At 33.7% G+C, this 20,993-nt stretch overlaps 1 protein-coding gene across 1 annotated transcript in view; it reads left to right on the top strand.

Moving 5' to 3' along the window:
- Positions 1-20,993, top strand: part of LOC114336298 (uncharacterized) — a 233,738-nt gene that overhangs the window by 203,715 nt on the left and 9,030 nt on the right. The window contains exons 11-12 of the mRNA XM_050659806.1: positions 410-656; positions 19,674-19,884. Of these exons, the coding sequence (XP_050515763.1) occupies positions 410-656; positions 19,674-19,884 (458 nt within the window). The remainder of the gene's footprint in view (positions 1-409; positions 657-19,673; positions 19,885-20,993) is intronic.

The following is a 20,993-nucleotide window of genomic DNA, read 5'->3' as shown; positions in this document are numbered from 1 at the left end:
AATAAATCTGTTAATTTTCACAAAATTTTTACCAAATATTTAATTTTATTATTTCTGAGTGATATCAAAACACTCATATGCTAACTAAACCTTTTTGAATTTTTTGTTTCGTATGATCTAGTGACGAGTTCTGATGTCCACCGCAAAATCCATTGTTTTGTGAGCTGCCTCTCAAAATTTGTCACCAATGGCTTACTTTTCAATATTTCGGATTGAATTTTTTTCTAAATATTCCTTAAATTGTACTCAATATGTTTACTTGATTTAAAAATAAAACAGTTGTACCATAGCTTCGAAAAAAATTCACAAAAATGTGCTTGATATGTTGATTTCAAACCATACCCCCCTTTAAGAATATCAACAGATTTTATGTCTCGATGATTTTGTTAAACTAATATTTTATTTTCAGGAAACAAGAGTCCCTTAGTATCGGCAGTACCACAACTTTAACCCAATTTGAGGCATCCACCCTACCTATTGATGAATCGGAAGACACCACCATTAACACGAGCTTAACAACTTCGACTTTAAAAAGATCATCCACTATTGAGAGCGACAAGGACAAATCTGATGAAAAAACGCAAAAGGGCGAAGAATCAATGAAGCAGAATATGGCGAGACGACCGAGTAATATCAGTAACATCACGTTGACCAATGTGAGCCTGTTAACAAAAATTCACTCCACAAGTGATCCGGTGAAGTATTTTTTCAATTAAAATTCAGTACTGTAGCACTTCAACAGCACCTCTGCACTCGTCTGAGAGGATATAAGATTTTTACTTAATAACTCAATCATCATCATCATCATCATCGTCAATAAGTTTTGATTTGTCTATTGTAAAGCATAGGCATCCCCCAGATATTTCCATCGTCTTCTGTTCTGCGCCTCTGATATCCAATTAGTCACAATTGGTCTTACCAGCTTCGCTTGTCTACCCGAGGTCTCCACTCAAGCAATTTTTTGGCACAGGTGTCGCCTTTCATTTTTGCAATATGGCACATCTCCATTTTTTGCTTTTACTCTGGGCTAATTAGCAAAATACAAGGGAAAGTTATTTACCAGCAATTTTATTGCTGGAATCGAATCTTATGATTGCATATATTAATAATATAGGTACGCATAGTCCGCGAATAGTGTGCTACTTTTTTTATAAACAAAATGGCGCCTGAAAATCGTGTTTTTTTCATTTTTTGCTATATAAATTCAAAGATTCTAACTTTACACCAAAACCACTCAAATAAAAATTCACCGTAATTAAATTCTGCATAGAGACATAGAGATTGAAAACCTTAAATTTTCAACTAAAATTTTAGATAAGTAATTGTTTATCAATAATTAAATAACTTGGTAGCATAAAAGCTCTTTTTGTATAGATTATAATTCCAGAAGCCAATGGAAATTGAATAAATAGTTTAGCAACAACTAAATTATTGAATAAAAATTTACGGTCGCTATAATAACCACAATAATTATGACACATAAGAATTACTATGATTTTTGTATAAAAAGGCACTGTACCTATCTGATGTACTTTACAGAATTGAAATTTGACTATTTAAGCGGCCTCAGGAATATTTTAAAATTATAATTAATTTTTTGGCTTATAAACAAATATTAAACGGGAAATATTAAACTAAATTAAATCTCGAAAACGGTATTGAATAAAAAGTGCCAAGACGCTTCTTTTAAAAGAAAAAAACGTTCAATTGTGATAAGTGGTTCCTGAGATACAACCGGTCAAAGTTTACTTTGAACCATCACCTTTTTATTTTTATCCTCTTTCTTCACACCAATTTTTTTTTGGATACACATTAGTGATTCAGCCAATCACAACATATATATTATAAAAAAAAAACTCTAATAAGAAGTAAAACCACTTCTATGTAAATAGTCCTGTCGCCAGAGGGGGTACAACGGCCTCCTTAATTCAGATGGACTTACCCAAGTTCTTTTTATGTATTTTGACCCGTAGAACACGATTTTTTTGGGTAACAGTTAATCCGGATGTCGATAAGATTGTTATAAACAAAGAACTTGAGGAATTACATAGCAGCGATTTTTCGCAAAACAAAATATTTTTTTGTATTTTTTGGGTGATTCTCAGCAAAAAATGATCTTACAAGTTTTTTCGTAGGACGCGTAGTTTTCGAGATAAACGCGGTTAAACTTTCAAAAAATCGAAAAAGTGCAATTTTTGAACCGGAATAACTTTTGATTAAAAAATAAAATAGCAATTCTTATTACTGCATTTGAAAGATCAAGTCAAGTTCTATCGGTTTTGATTGTTTGCATTGCTAAAAAATAAGTTTTTATTTGTTAAATAAAGGTATAAACACATAGTGTTTCCCGGGCCCAATGCATGCGTTTTAATGGACGTAATGTACGTAGAAATTCTGTATGCGCGCCTACTCGTTCGATTTCAAATTAGAAATGCATTAAAAACATCATTCAATCACTATGTGTTGATAGCTTTGTTTAACAATAAAAAAACTAATTTCTAGCAATGAAAATAATCAAAACCGATAGGATTTTACCTGAACTTTCAAATGCGGTAAGCATAATTGCTATTTTATTTTTCAATCAAAAGTTATTCGGGTTCAAAAATTGCAATTTTTCGATTTTTTGAAAGTTCAACCCCGTTTATGCCGAAAACTATGCATCCTACCAAAAAACTTGTAAAATAATTTTTTGCTTAGAATGACCGAAAGAATACAAAAACATGTTTTGTTTTGCGAAAAATCGCTGTTATGTGATTCCTCAAGTTCTTTGTTTATAACAATCTTATCGACATCCGGATCGACTGTTACCCAAAAAATTCGTGTTCTACGGGTCAAAATACATAAAGAAAACTTGAGTAAGTCCATCTGAATTAAGGAGGCCGTTGTACCCCTACTGGCGACAGGACTAAAATTGGTATATTTATTAAAACTTAAAAAATCCCAATGGATTGAATAAAATATGTCCAATTCAGAACGTTTTCAGACCTATCGGTCCATCATCAGTGAATGTGCGCATTCACTGATGATGGACCGATAGGTCTGAAAACGTTCTGAATTAGACATATTTTATTCAATCCATTGGGATTTTTTAAGTTTTAATAAATCTACCAATTTACATATAAGTGGTTTTACTCCTTGTTAGAGTTTTTTAACTATATGGTATACAGCCAACCTAGGGAACTTCCCTTTTAGTTTATATATATTATAGCCGTAACTAACCTGAATAATCCTAACTACCCTAAGCGAATATTCGAAATAAAAATCAATAATTATGACAATAGGAACATTAACTGGGGCATTCACTTCTCGTCCAGGGACCCATCAGGACATTTTCATATAACAACACAAGACTAGGCCACGGATAAGTAAGGTAAATTTACAAAAGGTTAGACATAGGTGTCAAACACTAACTAAACCCTAAGTTACTATTATAATATAATTTTACAATTTGTGAGAAAGTCAATAAGTAACCTAAATATTTCTTCCAATCCCAAAATTATCAAATACTGTATATTAAGAGGAGATTGCAATCCCACACCAATTTTCATAGCTTTAACATAATTATAACATATATTACTATAATAAAAACTATCGATATTACGAGTGAAAATTGCCAAAAATAGCAAAATTCCAATCAAAAATCAGGTTTGAGAAAATGTAATCTCAAAGTTCAAAATCGGTATACGTTAAAAAAATGCATTTTGTCGGCTTCTCATGGAGCAATTTTCTTCATTCTTTTTTTGTTCCCAAGTACCTCGAGTAGAGCCATCTAACTAACGCATTATTAAATGTCAAACTTGCTTTTGTTTTGTTATAATAGATTAATTAATTTATAAGAAAAGAAAACTACATATTTTTCCAGTTGTAGACTTTGTCTACCTTTTAACGTTAAAAACACAAATATTCTCATTTGAAAGCTGTATAATTTTAAACAATCTTTATTTAAACAAATTAAAAATTTTGGTATAATAAATAAATAAATTTATTATAACAAAACAAAAGCAACTTTGACATTTAATAATGCGTTAGTTAGATGGCTCTACTCGAGTTACTTGTGCTTGGGAACAAAAAAAAATGAAGAAAATTGCTTCATGGGAAGCCGAGAAAATGCATTTTTTTACGTATACCGATTTTGAACTTTTAGATTACATTTTCCCCAACCTAATTTTTGATTGGAATTTTGCTATTTTTGGCAATTTTCATTCGTAATATCGATAGTTTTTATTATAATAGTATATGTTATAATTATTTTAAACATATGAAAGTTGGTGTGAAGGGAGAGGATAAAAATAAAAAGGTGATGGTTTAAAAATTATGATCCTATTGTTTATATCTTTGCCGTAAATGCCGGTCAACTTTGACCGGTTGTATCTTAGGAACCACTTATCACAATTAAACGTTTTGTCTTTTAAAAGAAGCGCCTTGCCCTTTTTTCCAGTACCGTTTTCGAGATTTAATTAAATTTAATATTTCCCGAGATATTCTATTTGTTTATAACCAAAAAAATGTTTATAATTTTAAAATATTCCTGAGGCCGCTTAAATAGTCAAATTTTAATTCTGTAAAGTACATCAGATAGGTACAGTGTTTTTTATACAAAAATCATATTAGTTATTCTTATGTATCATCCAGATTTAGCCATACGGCTCACACTCCCTCTAAGGGGAAAATTGACTCATCCCAGATACCTACGGTATCAAAAGGATTGAGCTCTGGTGGGACTCTTTCCGTGTTATCGAGCCCTAGGTGACTTGGTATGCAGGTGTATCTCCTAAAAATTTTCGTACACATCTGGCCGTTGTGAGTAGTACTGCTTTCTGCATGGTCTTATAAAGATGTTCATTAAGACCCAGCTTTTTTATGCTTTCGAGGAGGGTCTTCGGAATGACTCCAGTAGTAGACATAATAATCGGTATCGTCTGGGTACTTTGCATTCTCCATTGTCTCCGTATTTGAATTTCCAGATCTCTGTACTTGGCGATCTTTTCAGTAAATTTAGTACGTAGATTATTGTTGTTAGGAATCGCCACATCAATGAGGGTTGTTTGTCTCGTTAATTTATTGACTAATACGAGATCTGGTCTATTATGCGCTACTGTTTGGTCTGTGAGCACAGTGCAGTCCCAGTATAGCTTGTAGTTGCCATCCTCAAGCATACTCTCAGGGACGTATTGATAATATGGGAGATGGTCGGTTTGGAGAAGTCCCAGCTTGATAGCTATCTCCTGATGAAGGATTTTTCCCACTGCGTCATGCCGCTCCTTGTACTCAGTTGCAGCAAATGCCTGGCATCCCCCTGTAAGATGTTGGATGGTTTCTTGGGCTTGACATCCATATCGGCATCTGTCGTTTTGAACATGAGGGTCTTTAATGATATATTTCAGGTAATTTCTAGTTGGTATAACCTGATCCTGAATGGCCAGTAATGAACCCTCCGTTTCAGGAAACATCTTTCCTGATGTCAACCAGTAGTTCGATGCTATATTGTTGACATAATCTTGGCTGACCTCATTGGGATGTCGCCCGTGCAGAGGTTTACCCATCCAGGCGCGCACTTTTTCGTCCTTAGTAAGGTGGTTTATGCGCAGTTCTGCTTCCCTCAGTTTTATCGGTGTTGTGTCATCTACTGCGCAGATAGCGCGATGTAGAGTAGATGTTTCAGCCTGCATCTGAAAATAAGATCTTAAATTAGAAATTTGTTTGTCTAATTGCTCACCTATATCCATAAGTCCTCTTCCTCCTAAATTCCGTGGTAATGTCGTTCTTTCTACTGCACTTTTTGGATGGTGTTTTTGTGCCGTTGTGAGGTGCGTTCTTACTTTTCGCTGAAGATTTTCTATGTCCACGTCCACTTAACAATGCCAAATGAATAGCTAAGCGCGGAACATGCGTAGGTGTTTAGTTCCTTAAACAAATTTCTACTATTAAGGTTTGAGCGAAGCAGCTGTTTTACCCTTCGTATAAACTCAGTAGTTATCTCTGTTTTCATTTGTTTATGGTCAATTCTCCGCGCCTGCTTTACTCCAAGATATTTATACATATCATTTTCACCCATGGCCACGATGTTCTGGCCATTTTGCATATCGAATCCTCCGGGCTGTACTTTTCCTGTGACTGTATTTAAAATACGGCACTTGTCTAGTCCGAAGTGCATGCTAATATCATTAGAAAAAGTTTCTACAGTTTTTAGCATCTCATCGAGTTGATTTCAAGTGGAAGCCATTAATTTCAAATTATCCATATACAATAAATGATTAAGCTTCGCCACCACATTGTTGTTATTTTTGATGCTAAAACCTGCGTCTGTGGAGTTCAATAGCTGAGATAGTGGGTTCATAGCTAGACAGAACCACAGTGGACTCAACGAATCTCCTTGAAACAGGCCCCGGCTGATTGCAATATTTTCAGTTTCGATGTTATTTTCACCAGGTATTTGAAGGTGAATTCTAGTCTTCCACTCCGTCATTATATGTTCTAAAAAGGTCACTATATTATCATCGACTTTATATATTCTCAATATATCTATAAGCCATTCATGCGGCACTGAATCAAAGGCCTTCTTGTAATCAATGAAGGCAGTAAAAAGATTCCTCTTTTTGGAATATGCCTGGTTAGAAATGACTGAGTCAATGATGAGTTGTTCTTTGCAACCCATGGAACCCTTAGCGCATCCTTTCTGTTGAGGCTCTATGATATTGTTTAGAGCACAGTGTTGGTAGATACGCCGGGCTACACAGGATGTGACCAATTTACACAAATTTGGAAGACAAGTAATTGGGCGGTATTTGGCTGGATCTTGGGTGTTATTTTGATCCTTCGGAATTAAATAACTGGTTCCCTGAGTTAGGAATGATGGTATATCCTGCGGATTAGAAATAACATGATTAACTAGTGTTGATAAGCATTCATGAACACTCCAAAACTTCTTGAGCCAAAAGTTTTGAACTCCGTCTGGACCAGGAGATTTCCAGTTATGAAGCTCTTTGATGGTATTTGAGACTTCTTCAGTAGTGAAGGGTTCGTAAAGGGTGGTAATGTAGTGTTGGCAGTTCTGTGTCGTATCTTATATCCATCCAGCATTGTTGTTAAAAGCAGCTGGCATGGAAAGTTGATTTCACCAAAACTCATGAATTTCTTCTTGGCTTGGGTAAGTCTTATCGACACGTTCTACAGTGGAATTGAGTTTTCGATAGAACGCCTTTTCAGAACTTTCAAAAAGAGCATTGTCGCTTTTGCGGTTGTTACTAACTTTGTACCTCCGTAGTCGTCCTTATGTATCATTATTATTTTGGTTATTATAGCGACCGTAAATTTTTAATTAATAATTCAATTGTTGCTAAACTATTCATTCAATTTCCATCGGCTTCTGGAATTATAATTTATACAAAAAGAGCTTTTATGCTACCAAGTTATTTAATTATTGATAAACAATTACTTACCTAAAATTTTAGTTAAAAATTTAAGATTTTGTTGGAAAAACCGGCATTTTCCGGTGAAAATTTTCGTCCAAGTAAATCGAGAAAAACACGTCTCTGCAGAATTTAATTACGGTGAATTTTTATTTGAGTGTTTTCGGTGTAAAGTTAAAATCTTTGGAGTTATATAGCAAAAATTGAAAAGAACACAATTTTCGGGCACCATTTTGTTTATAAAAAAAGTAGCACACCATCTGCGGTCTTTGCATACCTATATTATTAATATATACAATCATAAGATCCGATTCCAGCAATAAAATTGCTGGTTAATAACTTTTCCCAAAAATGGCCTGTTCTCCGATAATCTGCCCAGACTATTTGTAATACGTTCGATAATAATATCTTTCATTCCGGTTCGTCTACAAACCTTCTCGTTTCTTAATCTATTTCTTAAGCTCATTCTAAACATTGATCTCTCCATTTTACTTCCCAATTTTTCCACTGATATTTTTGTAAGAGTTAAAGTTTCTGCTCCGCACCTATATAAGGATTTGTAGAAGGCCCTGGCGGAAGCTTTCCTTTTTAAATGGATTGGGACATCATTCTCATTTTTCGGAATGCAATACAACCAGCAATAACTTACTAATAAACACGAAATCTGCCAAACTTTTGTAAGGATACATTTTCTTTGGAGTGTATGTCATCCTCTGGAGTTGATGTTTCTTTTTGCGTTGATACTATCAAAGACAATGCGGCAGCAAGGCCATCTCTCCGATCTTATGTGAAGACATATATATGTACTTTCCTGTCACTCCGATGATCTTTCTCATGAACAGCATAGATGTCCCTGTTAGACCCTACAAGTACTGGCGCTTTTGTTAGACCCTACAAGTACTTATGTATATTTGTGTTATTTTGTCTGTCATTTAGTATGTACCCCGTTCTTTAGAGAGTTCATTTTAATTTTCCTTAGTATTCTCTTTTTATTGATTGTTTCACACATGTCATTATTTGTCGCACGTGTTTTTTTGTAAACTGTAGATTTGTAGGGTACAATTGTTTGTTTTTGCATGTTGGATGCTTAAGATATCCCGAAATTGCAGCAGCGTTATGTGTTTGTGTGTCTACTTCATCTCCCAAAGACACTCTGTTTCTTATGTCGTACTCTAGTAATTAGAGTGACACGATTTGGTCAATGGTGGTATTTTCTATTGTTAACATAGTAGAATAGCTCATATTTCTGAGATAGTAGAATAGCTCATATTTCTGAGGTAAGGTTATCCACGTTTTTTTTATATTTCCTTGTTTATTTTTTTGCCTATATATTAACTCAGTTGCTAAATGTTAAATTTAAAAATGAGTAAACGAGTGCAAAAAGTGCAAAAGTTATTGAATGTTAAACAAAAAAAGATCAAGATCAGCCTCATTCTTACCAGTATTTTCCCCCTCTTTCTCCCTAGCTCTCTGTCTCTCTGTCTCTCTCTCTCTCTCTCTCTTTCTCTCATCCATACGAATTGGTGTACCTCACCCAGAATAGAAATATATCGTGCTTTAATTATTATAATATAGTATATTGTGTGAGCACACTAAATAATTGCACAAGTTAAGCACAATTTGAAGAAATACTTTAAGACCTATATAAAAGATGTTTCCATAGTAATCTACAATATTATTAGTCCAGTCATCAGAGACCAAAATTCATTGAACCTTGAAAAGCCATTCCAACAAACTGAATAATTTTACTGAAAATGTCAATAATAGGGAGGGGGGGGGGGGTGAAAAACATCTACGAAATTGTATGTTTGTAAAAGTAGGGAATCCTTAACATCAATACCTAATAGAAGTCTTACAACCATTCATACCATTAATATTTTATAAAATATATAACCACTGGTAAATGTAAAAACTCCTCTCCAAACTCCTGATCTAGTGCAAAAACATATCATGATCTAATAATATAATTATTGTTCGTTATATTAATTTATGCAAAACCAAAATTTCAATAATTTTGAGCATGTTGTCTTTTTCTTAAAACATTTTGTTATAAAACCGTGTGAATTACTACAATATATACTTAGGTATGCGTGTAACTATTGATTCAATAAAATTGTGTTTTGACTAGGAAAGTTTTGGGGTAGTTCTGATTTCTTTCATTATATATGGATTTTGGGCTGCTGAATCCGAATATGAGGTTTGCGGACAAAATTTATTGCCGGAAAATTGAAAAAATCGCGAATAAAACGAATAATTTCAGCTTTTTTCCGCTTTTCTGCTCAAATCTCGAAAACTATTACTTTTTAGTAAATAATCTGTTAACAGAAATTAAAGTACTTAAAATTATCTACAAATATCACTATTTACTTTTTTTTCAGACGAACCGTTCGGTCTAAAGTGCAAGTTCAAAATTGCCAATTTTATTTTTTATTAGAATTCTGCCATTTGATAAATTTCTCCTAGTTTTCTGTCAAAATAATAAATGTTAGTTCATAGGTATGGTATGTCCCTTGTGACAGCTTACATGAGTCCATTTCTTCCTAAGAGGGCGGGAATGTCCTTAGAGCCACAGAAGATCAGGCACAGATGGAGTCACAGTTTCAGTTGGTGTGAACATTTCCTTCGGATCTGTTATCTTGATTTCTGATAAACCTTGAGGTTTTGTCCCTATAAAATGAACTAGTTGAACAGCTCCCTGACTTCCATAAACCTCAGGCGAAGGTTTCTTTTTTATCCGAGGAATGGATTGCTTAGGAGCTACTGCTTAGGAGTTAAAATCAGCGTTATCGTACACCTGCTGTGTAAAGTACGGCGGGTCAATTTTCTGTGGATCGCCTGCGAATGCTGACACTTCCAGGCGAACAGCTTCTGTGTAGGATGAACAAAACCCCAAAGAGGAAACTACATCAACCTATTTTCTTGAGCCGTACTTTTTTTAGAGAAAACGGCCAACCCTGCAAGAAATGGTGAGACCAACTATCTGGGCTTTACTGTCGCTACAAGACTTTGAGCAAGCGCATTGCTTATCTGGAAGTATCAGCAATCGAGGCGATCCGCAGGAAATTGACCAGCCGTGCTTTACACAACAGGTGTACGAAAACGCTGATTTTAACCCTTTCTATGCCAGGCCTTAATTTGCATGTTGGTCCCTCAATCCCAAAGGTTTTTCATGTATATAGTCCTATTGCCTTATATATACGTCGCATATAAATAAACAAATAAATGACCAAAACATGTTTTTAATGGGTTTTTTTAACCAACTTAAACGTTTTCTTTTCAAAAGTACTCATCAGAAAGCAAAAAAACTTTGAACAAATTTAACTTATTAAAAAAAATAATGTAATATAAATTAACATTAAAAGTTTTCATTTGTGTGGTACTCCTCAAAACATGACACTACGCAAAGGCCGACTCCGCATCTTGCACATGCTATGTATCTCGATTCGCTTCTTTTTTTCTGGTCTTTTCTGTGGCTACAAACGCTTCACCTTCTAGCAGCTACCTATAGGCGTTGCCACCAGTGCTACAATATGGCATGTATCTAAAATATGTGAACAAATATATACGGCAATGGGTCCGCGTGACCTGTCTTAGGTGCAAATATTTTGAGGCTTTGGGAATAATAATCTAACATTTTCGGACATATTTCTACGGCATTGGGATACCAATGAGTCTAAAATTTTATAAGCAACGCATATTTTCGGCTTTGGTAAATTGAGACCATAACACCTTGAACGTATATATACTGCGGCTGGGAATACAGATCCACTTTTTCAAAAACACATATATGCAGCGTTGGGACAGAAAGGGTTAGCGTACATACAATCGATCGATACCACACTTTTTACGTCATGGGTGGCATTTCTTGTATTGCACCAAAACATGCAATAGCTCCTAACCAATCCATTCCTCGGCTAAAAACTAAACCCGCACCTGAGGTTTATGGAAGTCAGAGCTGTTCAACTAATACATTTTGAAAGGACAAAACCTCAAGGTTTATCAGAAATCAAGATCCGAAGGGAATGTTCACACCAACTGAAACTGTGACTCCATCTGTGCCTGATCTTCTGTGGCTCTAAGGGAAAAGCAGAGACATTCTTGATATTTTAGTATGGAATGGATTCGTGGAAGCTGTGAGAAGATACATACCATATTCATATTATGAACTAACATTTATTATGTGTACAGAAAACTAGGAGAAATTTATCAAATCACATAATTCTAATAAAAACTAAAATTTTGAAATGTAAAAAGTGGGTTTTGCCGAGACCGTTAAAAATTGGCAATTTTCAACTTGCACTTGAGACTGAACGGTTCGTCTGACAAAAAAAGTAGATAGTGATATTTGTAGATAATTTTAAGTACTTTAATTTCTGTTAACAGACTATTTAGTAAAAGTTAATAGTTTTCGAGATTTGAGCAAAAAAGCGGAAAAAAGCTGAAATTTTTCGATTTTCTCGCGATTTTTTCAATGTTCCGGCAATAAATTTTGTCTGCAAACCTCATATTCGGATTCAGCAGCCCAAAATTCATATATAATGAAATAAATCAGAACTACCCCATAACTTTCTCACTAGGGAGCTTGTAGAGTACAAATTGACTGAATCATATACCTACTTGCCAGATTACTTTGGAAACATCAATAATTTAGAACTTCATTTTATGTACCACATAATGTAAACTATAACATAAAACTGTATTTTTCTTGGTTATCGATTCCTTTCTTACTTCTCACTTCTTTTTACGTATATATACTTAGATATTAACTGTCAACAATTCAGAGTAGTAAAGTTACTGTAATTGTATAGCAGTGTTTTATATGGGCTGCCGCTTTGTTATTTTCTGTATGATTTTATCTTTAACTAATGACTTATGACTGACTTTGTGATTGTTTACTAATGAATTCTAACTAAATTGTGATTGTAAGTCCTCTACTTAGTTTTTGTAATATGTAGTTCCAGTCTTTTCCGTCTTAAATACTCTAGTCAAATGGAGCAAACAACAGGAATAACATCAAACAAATCAATTCAAATAACTGAAAACAAAATAAAAGAGACTCTAATTAAACAAAAAATGGAAAGATCCAGGAAAAGACCAAATCTGGACCTCGGAGGTAAACTACACTATGTCGACATGGCGTTTTTGTGAATAGCTTTTTTTAATCCACTTATTTTATTAGTCGGAATATACAAATTGGTTATATATTCTCATTAAAATATTGTCATATTGTCTTTCAACCAATTAGGTGATATATCAGATTTTTATTAACATCCTAAGTTCTCTAAACTTTGTTGCAAACACACGCTAAACACAATTGCTCGAAATGACATAGTGTAGTTTACCTTCGAGGTCCAGAAATATAAAATGAAGTTATAAAAATGGCGAAACACCGCTGACACAACAGTTAGCAATCTCGTTTATCATTATCATCATCTGTCATCACCTCTTCTGCTGTTCTCTACCCTGTACTTTATGTATCCAATTTTCTGCTGTTTTTTGTAAGTCGTACATCCATCTTCTTGGTGGTCTACCTCGGTGTCTCTTATTTTCTTGAGGTCTCCATTCTTTGAGTCTTTTGTTCCGTATATTTATCATTTAAACTTATGTATCAGGGGTGGCCAAGCTCCTTGATAGTCCGAGCCATTTTTCTAAATTTAAAATTTTTCGCGAGCCGCAATTAAACCATTATCTAAAAAGTGTAAAAATGGTATGGTATGGTTTGTTCAACAGTAAATGGTTGAATTCAATTAGTGAGGTCGTAAATATTATTAAATTTATCTGACCTGGCCCATTGTTAAGACCCACCCGGAGCGATAAGCCACCGAGGTAGACAGAGTTGGTCTTTTGCAATTAACACTGACGAGACGGTACTCCCATAATAAAGCATGAAATAAATTTTACCTGAAACCGGGCCTTTTATACTATTATCGGTTATTCCAGGATGTTTATAGTGGTAACTAATTGAACTCAACCATTTACTGGTAAATATACCATACCTATAACTAGACCCAAACCCAGACATCCAAAGTGAAAGTTATCCTCCAACACCAAATTGTTCTATATGGTCCACCTAATGTTCAGAAAAAAGTCACACCACTTTGAGCGTCGGGTTTGGGGGGGGGGGGGGGGAAATCGGTAAATTCGTAGTTTTTTACGTTTTTCGTAAATATTTCTAAAACTATACGATTTAGCATAAACAACTTTCTATACAAAAATGTTCTACATTAAATTTGAAATAAAAAAGGCCCTATGCATAATCCTTCTAAAATGAACGGTTTCAAAGTTACGGAGGTAATATAGTATAATTGGTCCAAAAAAAGGCCTAACCTAAACATCCAAAATAAAAGTTTTCCTCCAACACCAAATTGTTCTATATGGTCCACATATTGTTCAGTAAAAAGTTACACCATTTTAAGCCTACGGTTTGGGAGGGAAATGGGGGAGAAGTCGGTAAATTAGTAGTTTTTTTTACGTTTTTCGTCAATATTTCTAAAACTATGCTTTAGCGTAAACAATTTTCTATACAAAAATGTTTTACATACAATTTAAAAAAAAAAGGTCCTATACATAATTGTTATAAAATCAACGGTTCCAGAGTTACGGAGGGTCAAAAGTGGAGGTTTTCGATACTTTTTATATTTTTTGGGCAATTTCCCACTGATTTTCTTTAACAGGATTGGGTTTTATAAATCAAATTTGCTACTTCAGTGGCCGATGGTATGTTAGTGATAAGCTCTTGAAGAAACGTCACTCACCACCCAAAATCATCATCAATTGCCCAATAAATATAAAAAGTATCAAAAACCTCCACTTTTCACCCTCCGTAACTCTAGAACCGTTGATTTTATAACAATTATGTATAGGACCTTTTTTGTTTTAAACTTTATGTAGTACATTCTTGTATAGAATATTGTTTACGCTAAAGCATAGTTTTAGAAATATTGACGAAAAACGCAAAAAAACTACTAATTTACCGACTTCTTCCCCATCTCCCCCCCCAAACCGGACGCTCAAAATGGTGTAACTTTTTACTGAACCATATGTGGACCATATAGAACAATTTGGTGTTGGAGGAAAATTTTTATTTTTGATGTCTGGGTTAGGTCTTTTTTTGGACCAATTATACTATACTACCTCTGTAACTTTGGAACCGTTCATTTGAGAAGGATTATGCATTGGACCTTTTTTATTTCAAATTTAGTGTAGAACATTTTTGTATAGAAGGTTGTTCATGCTAAACCGCATAGTTTTAGAAATATTGACTAAAAACGCAAAAAACTACGAATTTACCGATTTCTCCCCCCTCTCCCCCCCCCCAAATCCGACGCACAAAATGGTGTAACTTTTTTGTGAACATTATGTGGACCATATAGAACAATTTGGTGTTGGAGGAGAACTTTCACTTTGGATGTCTGGGTTATGCCATCTTTTGGATCAATCTTATCATACTAAAAAGGCACCTATTAAATTTTCTCTCAATTTTTGGATTTCACGAATTTTAAAGTGAAATAAAATGGTTCATATCGTTGTTTCAATTATGCAAATAATTCTACACGCAGCCTTTACTAATTCAGGATACTTTAATCCTTCATAATTCTTCCATCTTTTTCTGGGACGGCCTACTGATCTTCTATCGTCTCTCAAAAACACCGTCTTTAACACTCTATCTTCCTTTGATCTTATCCACCACATGACCTTATGTCTGACGATGTTTTCAGTATGACTCTCCTGTCAATTAGCAGCTTATTTATTTAATTTGTGACAACACAGTCGATCTTCAACCACTTGTCACTATACTCGGAGAATCCAGTAATCGAATGGGATTATAGATTAATACGAACAAGACCGAATTCATGATCATCTCCAGAAACTTGGATGCACTTGAAAACTTCACCATAACACTGAATACCAAATCCATTGATAGAGTGAGCAAATTTAAATACCTGGGAACGTAGCTTTTTGAAGACTGGCCATTGGACAGAGAAGTGAAATGTTGCATCGAGCAAGCTCGACAAGCTTCCGTAAAATTCAGGAAGGTACTGACCTGTTCAGAGTTCGATCTTCAACTGAGACTAAGGTTTACTAAGTACTACGTATGGTCGGTGCTGATATATGGCGTAGAGGGCTACACACTCAAAACGAGGGATATAAACAGATTAGAAGCTATCGAAAGAGTGGCTTTATCGCTGTATGCTAAAGATACCATGGACAGCGAAAGCCACAAATGTAGATGTCCTTAAAAGAATCAACCAAGAACGCCAACTTTCGAAACCATCAAGAAAAGGAAAACGGCGTATCTAGGTCACATCATACGAAATAAAAAATACCCGTTCCTCCAACTTATAATCGAGGGTAAAATTGAAGGCAAGAGTGGAATGGGTCGCAAGAAATGTCCTGGCTCCGATAGATAATGCAATGGACAGGAATTAACGACGTACAATCTCTAATTAGTCCAAAACGCCACTTCGCAGCCGCTAGGAAAAATATTCTAATTCATATTTTTTGCACAATCTTACTCAAAAAGGACTCCTTTTAACAAATTTGCATGTTGCCAGGACCAAAAAGTAATCAAAAATTGTTTAAATTTTTTTTTTGTTTTTTTCGTAAAATGATTTTTCTGCATGGAAAAAATTTTTTTTTAGTTTTTTTGGATCATTCCAAACAGAAAAGGTCTTTAGTGACTTTTCTCTAAAAATGATAGTTTTTGACATATAAGCGATTAAAAATTGAAAAATTGCGAAATCGGCCATTTTTAACCCACAAAAACTATGTGAAAAATTGAAAATTTGAATGTTGCCAAGGTAAGTAGATAGTCTTTAAACATCGATTGATGAAATCCCGAAGAGTTTTTTGCAATACAATATTCAGAACTCCTTTGCTTTTCAATTGCTTATCAAGCGTGCGCGACACTATTTTCCACCGACAGTATGGTGAAAATGAAAGGAATAAATTCGTTATTTCCTAAACCGGAGACATTAAGAGGATCGGTACGTATTTTTGGCTGCAATGCTATTCAAATGGCGATTCATTTTTTTCGAATCCTGAGAAAACTAATAAGTATTTTTGAAAAATTTAAACGCAGAATGAAAGATTACGTTATTAGCGAGGGCCAAAAGTCCCTGAGAACTTCTATAATGTTTATTTTATTAAGTTACAGGGGTGAAAAACTAAGAGAAAATTTAGTGTGATTTTTAATTTCAAATATATCATTCAAAATAAACTTTTTATTTATTCTAAGGAACTTTCGGCCCTCGGTAATAATTTAGTCTTTCATTCTGCGCTTAAATTTTTCAAAAATATTTATTGGTTTTTTCAGGATTCGAAAAAAATGAACACAATGCCGTGGTAATTTTCCAAATCTATCTTTGTCTTACAACGAACTCAGCCGAATATAATATTGTCAGCATATATTGTCAGTCAGACACTGACAATCAGTGACAATTTTAAATATTTGACATTGCATCGGGAATATGTTGAGTTATTGATTAAATATTACTGATATATACGCTGTGAGCTCGTACGTAGAGGGGATATTTACAAATTCGCGAGCGCCAGTAGTGGCAAGTCTGTAAACGTTTACCGGAAATTTGACATAAATGTCAAAGTGATTAATTTAAAATTAAAATTAAAAACATTAATTATAAAAAATATTAGTTGGTCAAAGCTGTGGTATATATTTTTACCTTAAATATACTTACGTTTTAAATACTGAATTTAAGTTTTTTTAATGTTCCGTAATATGTAATTATAATTTAATCTAAAAATCTTAGCGCCATCTACACGATAATTGTGAAAGTATCCGAAGTAAGAAATTCATATTTTATCAATAGAACGTCAAATGATTAGCAATATCTTAAAAAAATCGATTACAATTTAATTAATTTTTTGCGTTGTAAATGTTAAGCGATAACAATTAAATAATAAATTTAAAAATTACCGGTGAAAGTTGAATTAGTAATCCGCTAGGAGCGCCACCAGCGAAGCTCAGAGCGTATAGTGTATTTGATAAATAATTGATTTAAGACGTGAACTTAATAAACAGGTATTTATTGTGTATTATTTGTGGAAGATCCAAGCAGAGAATACATCATGATAATAATATTCTGTGATCCAAGTATTTTGTTGTTAAAGATGTTCAAAATTGTAAGCGTTCCATAACAATATATTATTAAAAAATCACTTTAACACTTTTCCCCTTTTCTCGATTGAGTATTAGTCTTTGTTGTACAAATACATTATTACAATCACTGAATACATAGTTAGTGAAAAAATTATCACATTTATTAACTGAATTAATAATTTGCAATTATAAAAATAACAGTTATCCAAGAACATTCAAAACCCATCTCTTTAAATTAATGATGACATTTTCAAGTAGAATGACATTCTAGTAATGTTTAGATATCCATACCAGTGTGAATTTTACTACACGTAAGTTGCCGTGTAAAGACAGAAAAAGTAGGGATACACGTAAAATATTTGCGAATTATGTACCCATAGCCTTAAGGAAAAATCCAGAAACAGGTCGATTTTTATTTTTAAGTTAAAATATTGTGACATATATGGTATACGAGTGACGTCATCCATCTGGACGTGATGACGTAATCGATGATTTTTTTAAATGAGAATAGGAGTCGTGTGCTAGCTCATTTGAAAGGTTCTTTAATTCTCTATTCAGTAATATAAACATTTACATAAATATTTATACAGGGCGTCCAAAAATTTTTTATTAAATTAAATTATTTGACAAAAAAAGAAGTAGAAGGACTAATAAAAGTATAAATAATTATGTAAATGTTTATATTACTGAATAGAGAATTGAAGAACCTTTCAAATGAGCTACCACACGACCCCTATTCTCATTTAAAAAATCATCGATTACGTCATCACACCCAGACGGATGACATCACTAGTATATCATATATGCCACAGTATCATAACTTAAAAATAAAAATCTACCTGTTTTGGGATTTTTAAAAATAGTGTCGCGCACGCTTGATTAGCAATTAAAAAACAAAGGAGTTTTGAATATTGTATTGTAAAGAACTCTTCGGCATTTCATCAATCGATGTTTAAAGAATATCTACTTACCTTGGCAACATTCAAATTTTCAGTTTTTCACATAGTTTTTGAGGGTTAAAAATGGCCGATTTCGCAATTTTTCAATTTTTAATCGCTTATATGTCAAAAACTATCATTTTTAGAGAAAAGTCACTAAAGACCTTTTTTGTTTGGAATGATCCAAAAAACCCAAAAAAAATTTTTTCCATAAAAAAAATAATTTTAGGAAAAAAACAAAAAAAAAAACGTTTAAAAAACTTTTGACCACCTTTTGGTCCTGGCAACATGCAAATTTGTTAAAAGGATTCCTTTTTGAGTAAGATTGTGCAAAAAATCCGAATTAGAATATTTTTCCTAGCGGATGCGCAGTGGCTTTCTGGACTAAATACATATTGCAAGAAACAGAGAGCTAATGGAAAATGTGATCACTAACATCCATTAGTGGATTTGCATCTGAAGAAGAAGATTTATTTCCCACTGATCTAGAGTCCATATTTCACTTCATATGTAAAAATTTGACTAATAATTGACTGCACAGTCTTAATTTAGATTGTCTTTTTAGCAGCTTAGATCTTAATAATGATGATATTGAGTATAATGCTCTATTCCACGCAACTATCTTTGCTGAGACTTCTTTTTATTATGTGTTTGTCACACTTCCTCGAGTTGTGAAAACACGTCTTATAGAATCGGTGGCTGCACCTATATCATCATCAATGGCTAACAATAGTTTTGATCGTCGATTCGCAAATACTCCTGTCAGCTCAGATGATATTTTACTTATTACATACTCTAAGACCAAATTCAATAGCAACAGTGATAAGGGGTCTCCTAGGAGGCCAGCTGGTCCAAGTCCTGATGTTACACTTAGTCTTTTATAGTTGTTGTGAGTAATATAAGACATTTTAAAACACAAAAATAAAACGTAGTTCAGGTACATTTATTGATATCCACAAATAATACCTCAAGAGCTACATGTGGCTTGCGAGCCACAGTTTAGCCAACCCTGTTATATACATATAAACTATATAGCCAGTCTATTTCCATTTGGTTTGTTCAATATTTTCTATAACATCTGTTGTTTTCTGAAGTCGTGGTTCCTACTACCGTACAGAGTTTTTTAGTTCTAAAAGTTAAAATAAAGTTAAATTAATATTGTTGTTAAATCTAAAGTTCACAAATTTATAAAACACTTCTTTACAGGGCTGCTACTCATCCGGTGGGACACTTGTTAACAAAGCAACTATAAAGAGTACATCTGTGAAAGAGACGAAGGAGAAGAAAAATAGAGAAAGGCTCATGTTAGGACCAACAGGATCAGATTTTTCAATTTCGGCGCAGGATATTGATTTGGAAATGGACTATTACGACTATAATGTAGTAAACGCGGGAGCTGCACCAGGATCATATTTGGGTAATAGTATTTTAAATCCTTCTTCTTTCTTCTATCCTTTAATTGTCGGATTATCAAAATAACATAAAAAAATTTAATTTTGTGGTGAAATCTGTTAAAAATTACATTCAAAAGCAAATATATTTTTTTAAGATATTTCAAAACCTTCAACACAAAAAAACAGAGGCGGTACTTTATAGTACTGTCAGGCTGTCCCTAACAACACAAAGCATTCCAGGAATGTACTACCAAAGTTCTATTAATATTTGAATGTCCTGGGCATTCAAGGAACATTCGGTGAACATCTGATTAAGTTATGCCTGGAATGTTACCATAAGACATTCTATGAACATACTATCAATGTCTTATATTTTAAGCTGCTAAAAAATAAATACTAATGGTATATTAGGGTTATATTAGTGGATGCTCTCTTATATTATATACCTATTAAAAAAAGTATTTTTTAAATTTACTGTATTGGTGGTATTTCACTTGTTGACAATTTAAAGAGCCCTGCGATTTTTTCCTCAGTTTTCTTTTTCAAATAAAAATAATTTATTATTGCAATCTTTAACCTAAAATTTAAAAAGCAAACAGAAACTTGTGCAAAAACGAAAAGAGGCATTTATAATTCTTCATTTCGTTCATTTTCAAATTTGCCGCGCGTGTATCTGTGCACGGCGCGTGGTGTGACGTGTGGTATCACATCATAACCTAAAAATTTGTGGTTGGAAATGAGTGGTCTTTGCTGTTCTTTTTGTTCTGTTAGTTTTGCTCTGGATCTTTTTTGTTTAAACAATTATGTAAGTATCATAAAACCCGTTTTCAATTTTCTTTATTCTTTGTTTTCTTGTAATCATTCCATGTTTGATCCTAGAAGGGACACACAGGACATTGAAAACATTCCTGGAATATTCCCAAAAGCACAAGAACATTCCCCGAATATCCCAGGAAAATACTGTGTCAGCCTTTTAAACATTCCCTGAATGTCTTATTGGAACATTCCATGAATCTCCACGAATGTTCTTTGGACATTCAAAGTATATTTTTAGACATTCCCTGGATATACCAGTAATATTATGTGGCCATACCAAATAATACATCCTTGATAAATATAAACATTTTTATTG

This window comes from Diabrotica virgifera, chromosome 8 (genome assembly GCF_917563875.1).
Source record: "Diabrotica virgifera virgifera chromosome 8, PGI_DIABVI_V3a".
Lineage (NCBI taxonomy): Eukaryota > Metazoa > Arthropoda > Insecta > Coleoptera > Chrysomelidae > Diabrotica > Diabrotica virgifera.
This window is presented reverse-complemented; position numbering and strand designations above follow the sequence as displayed.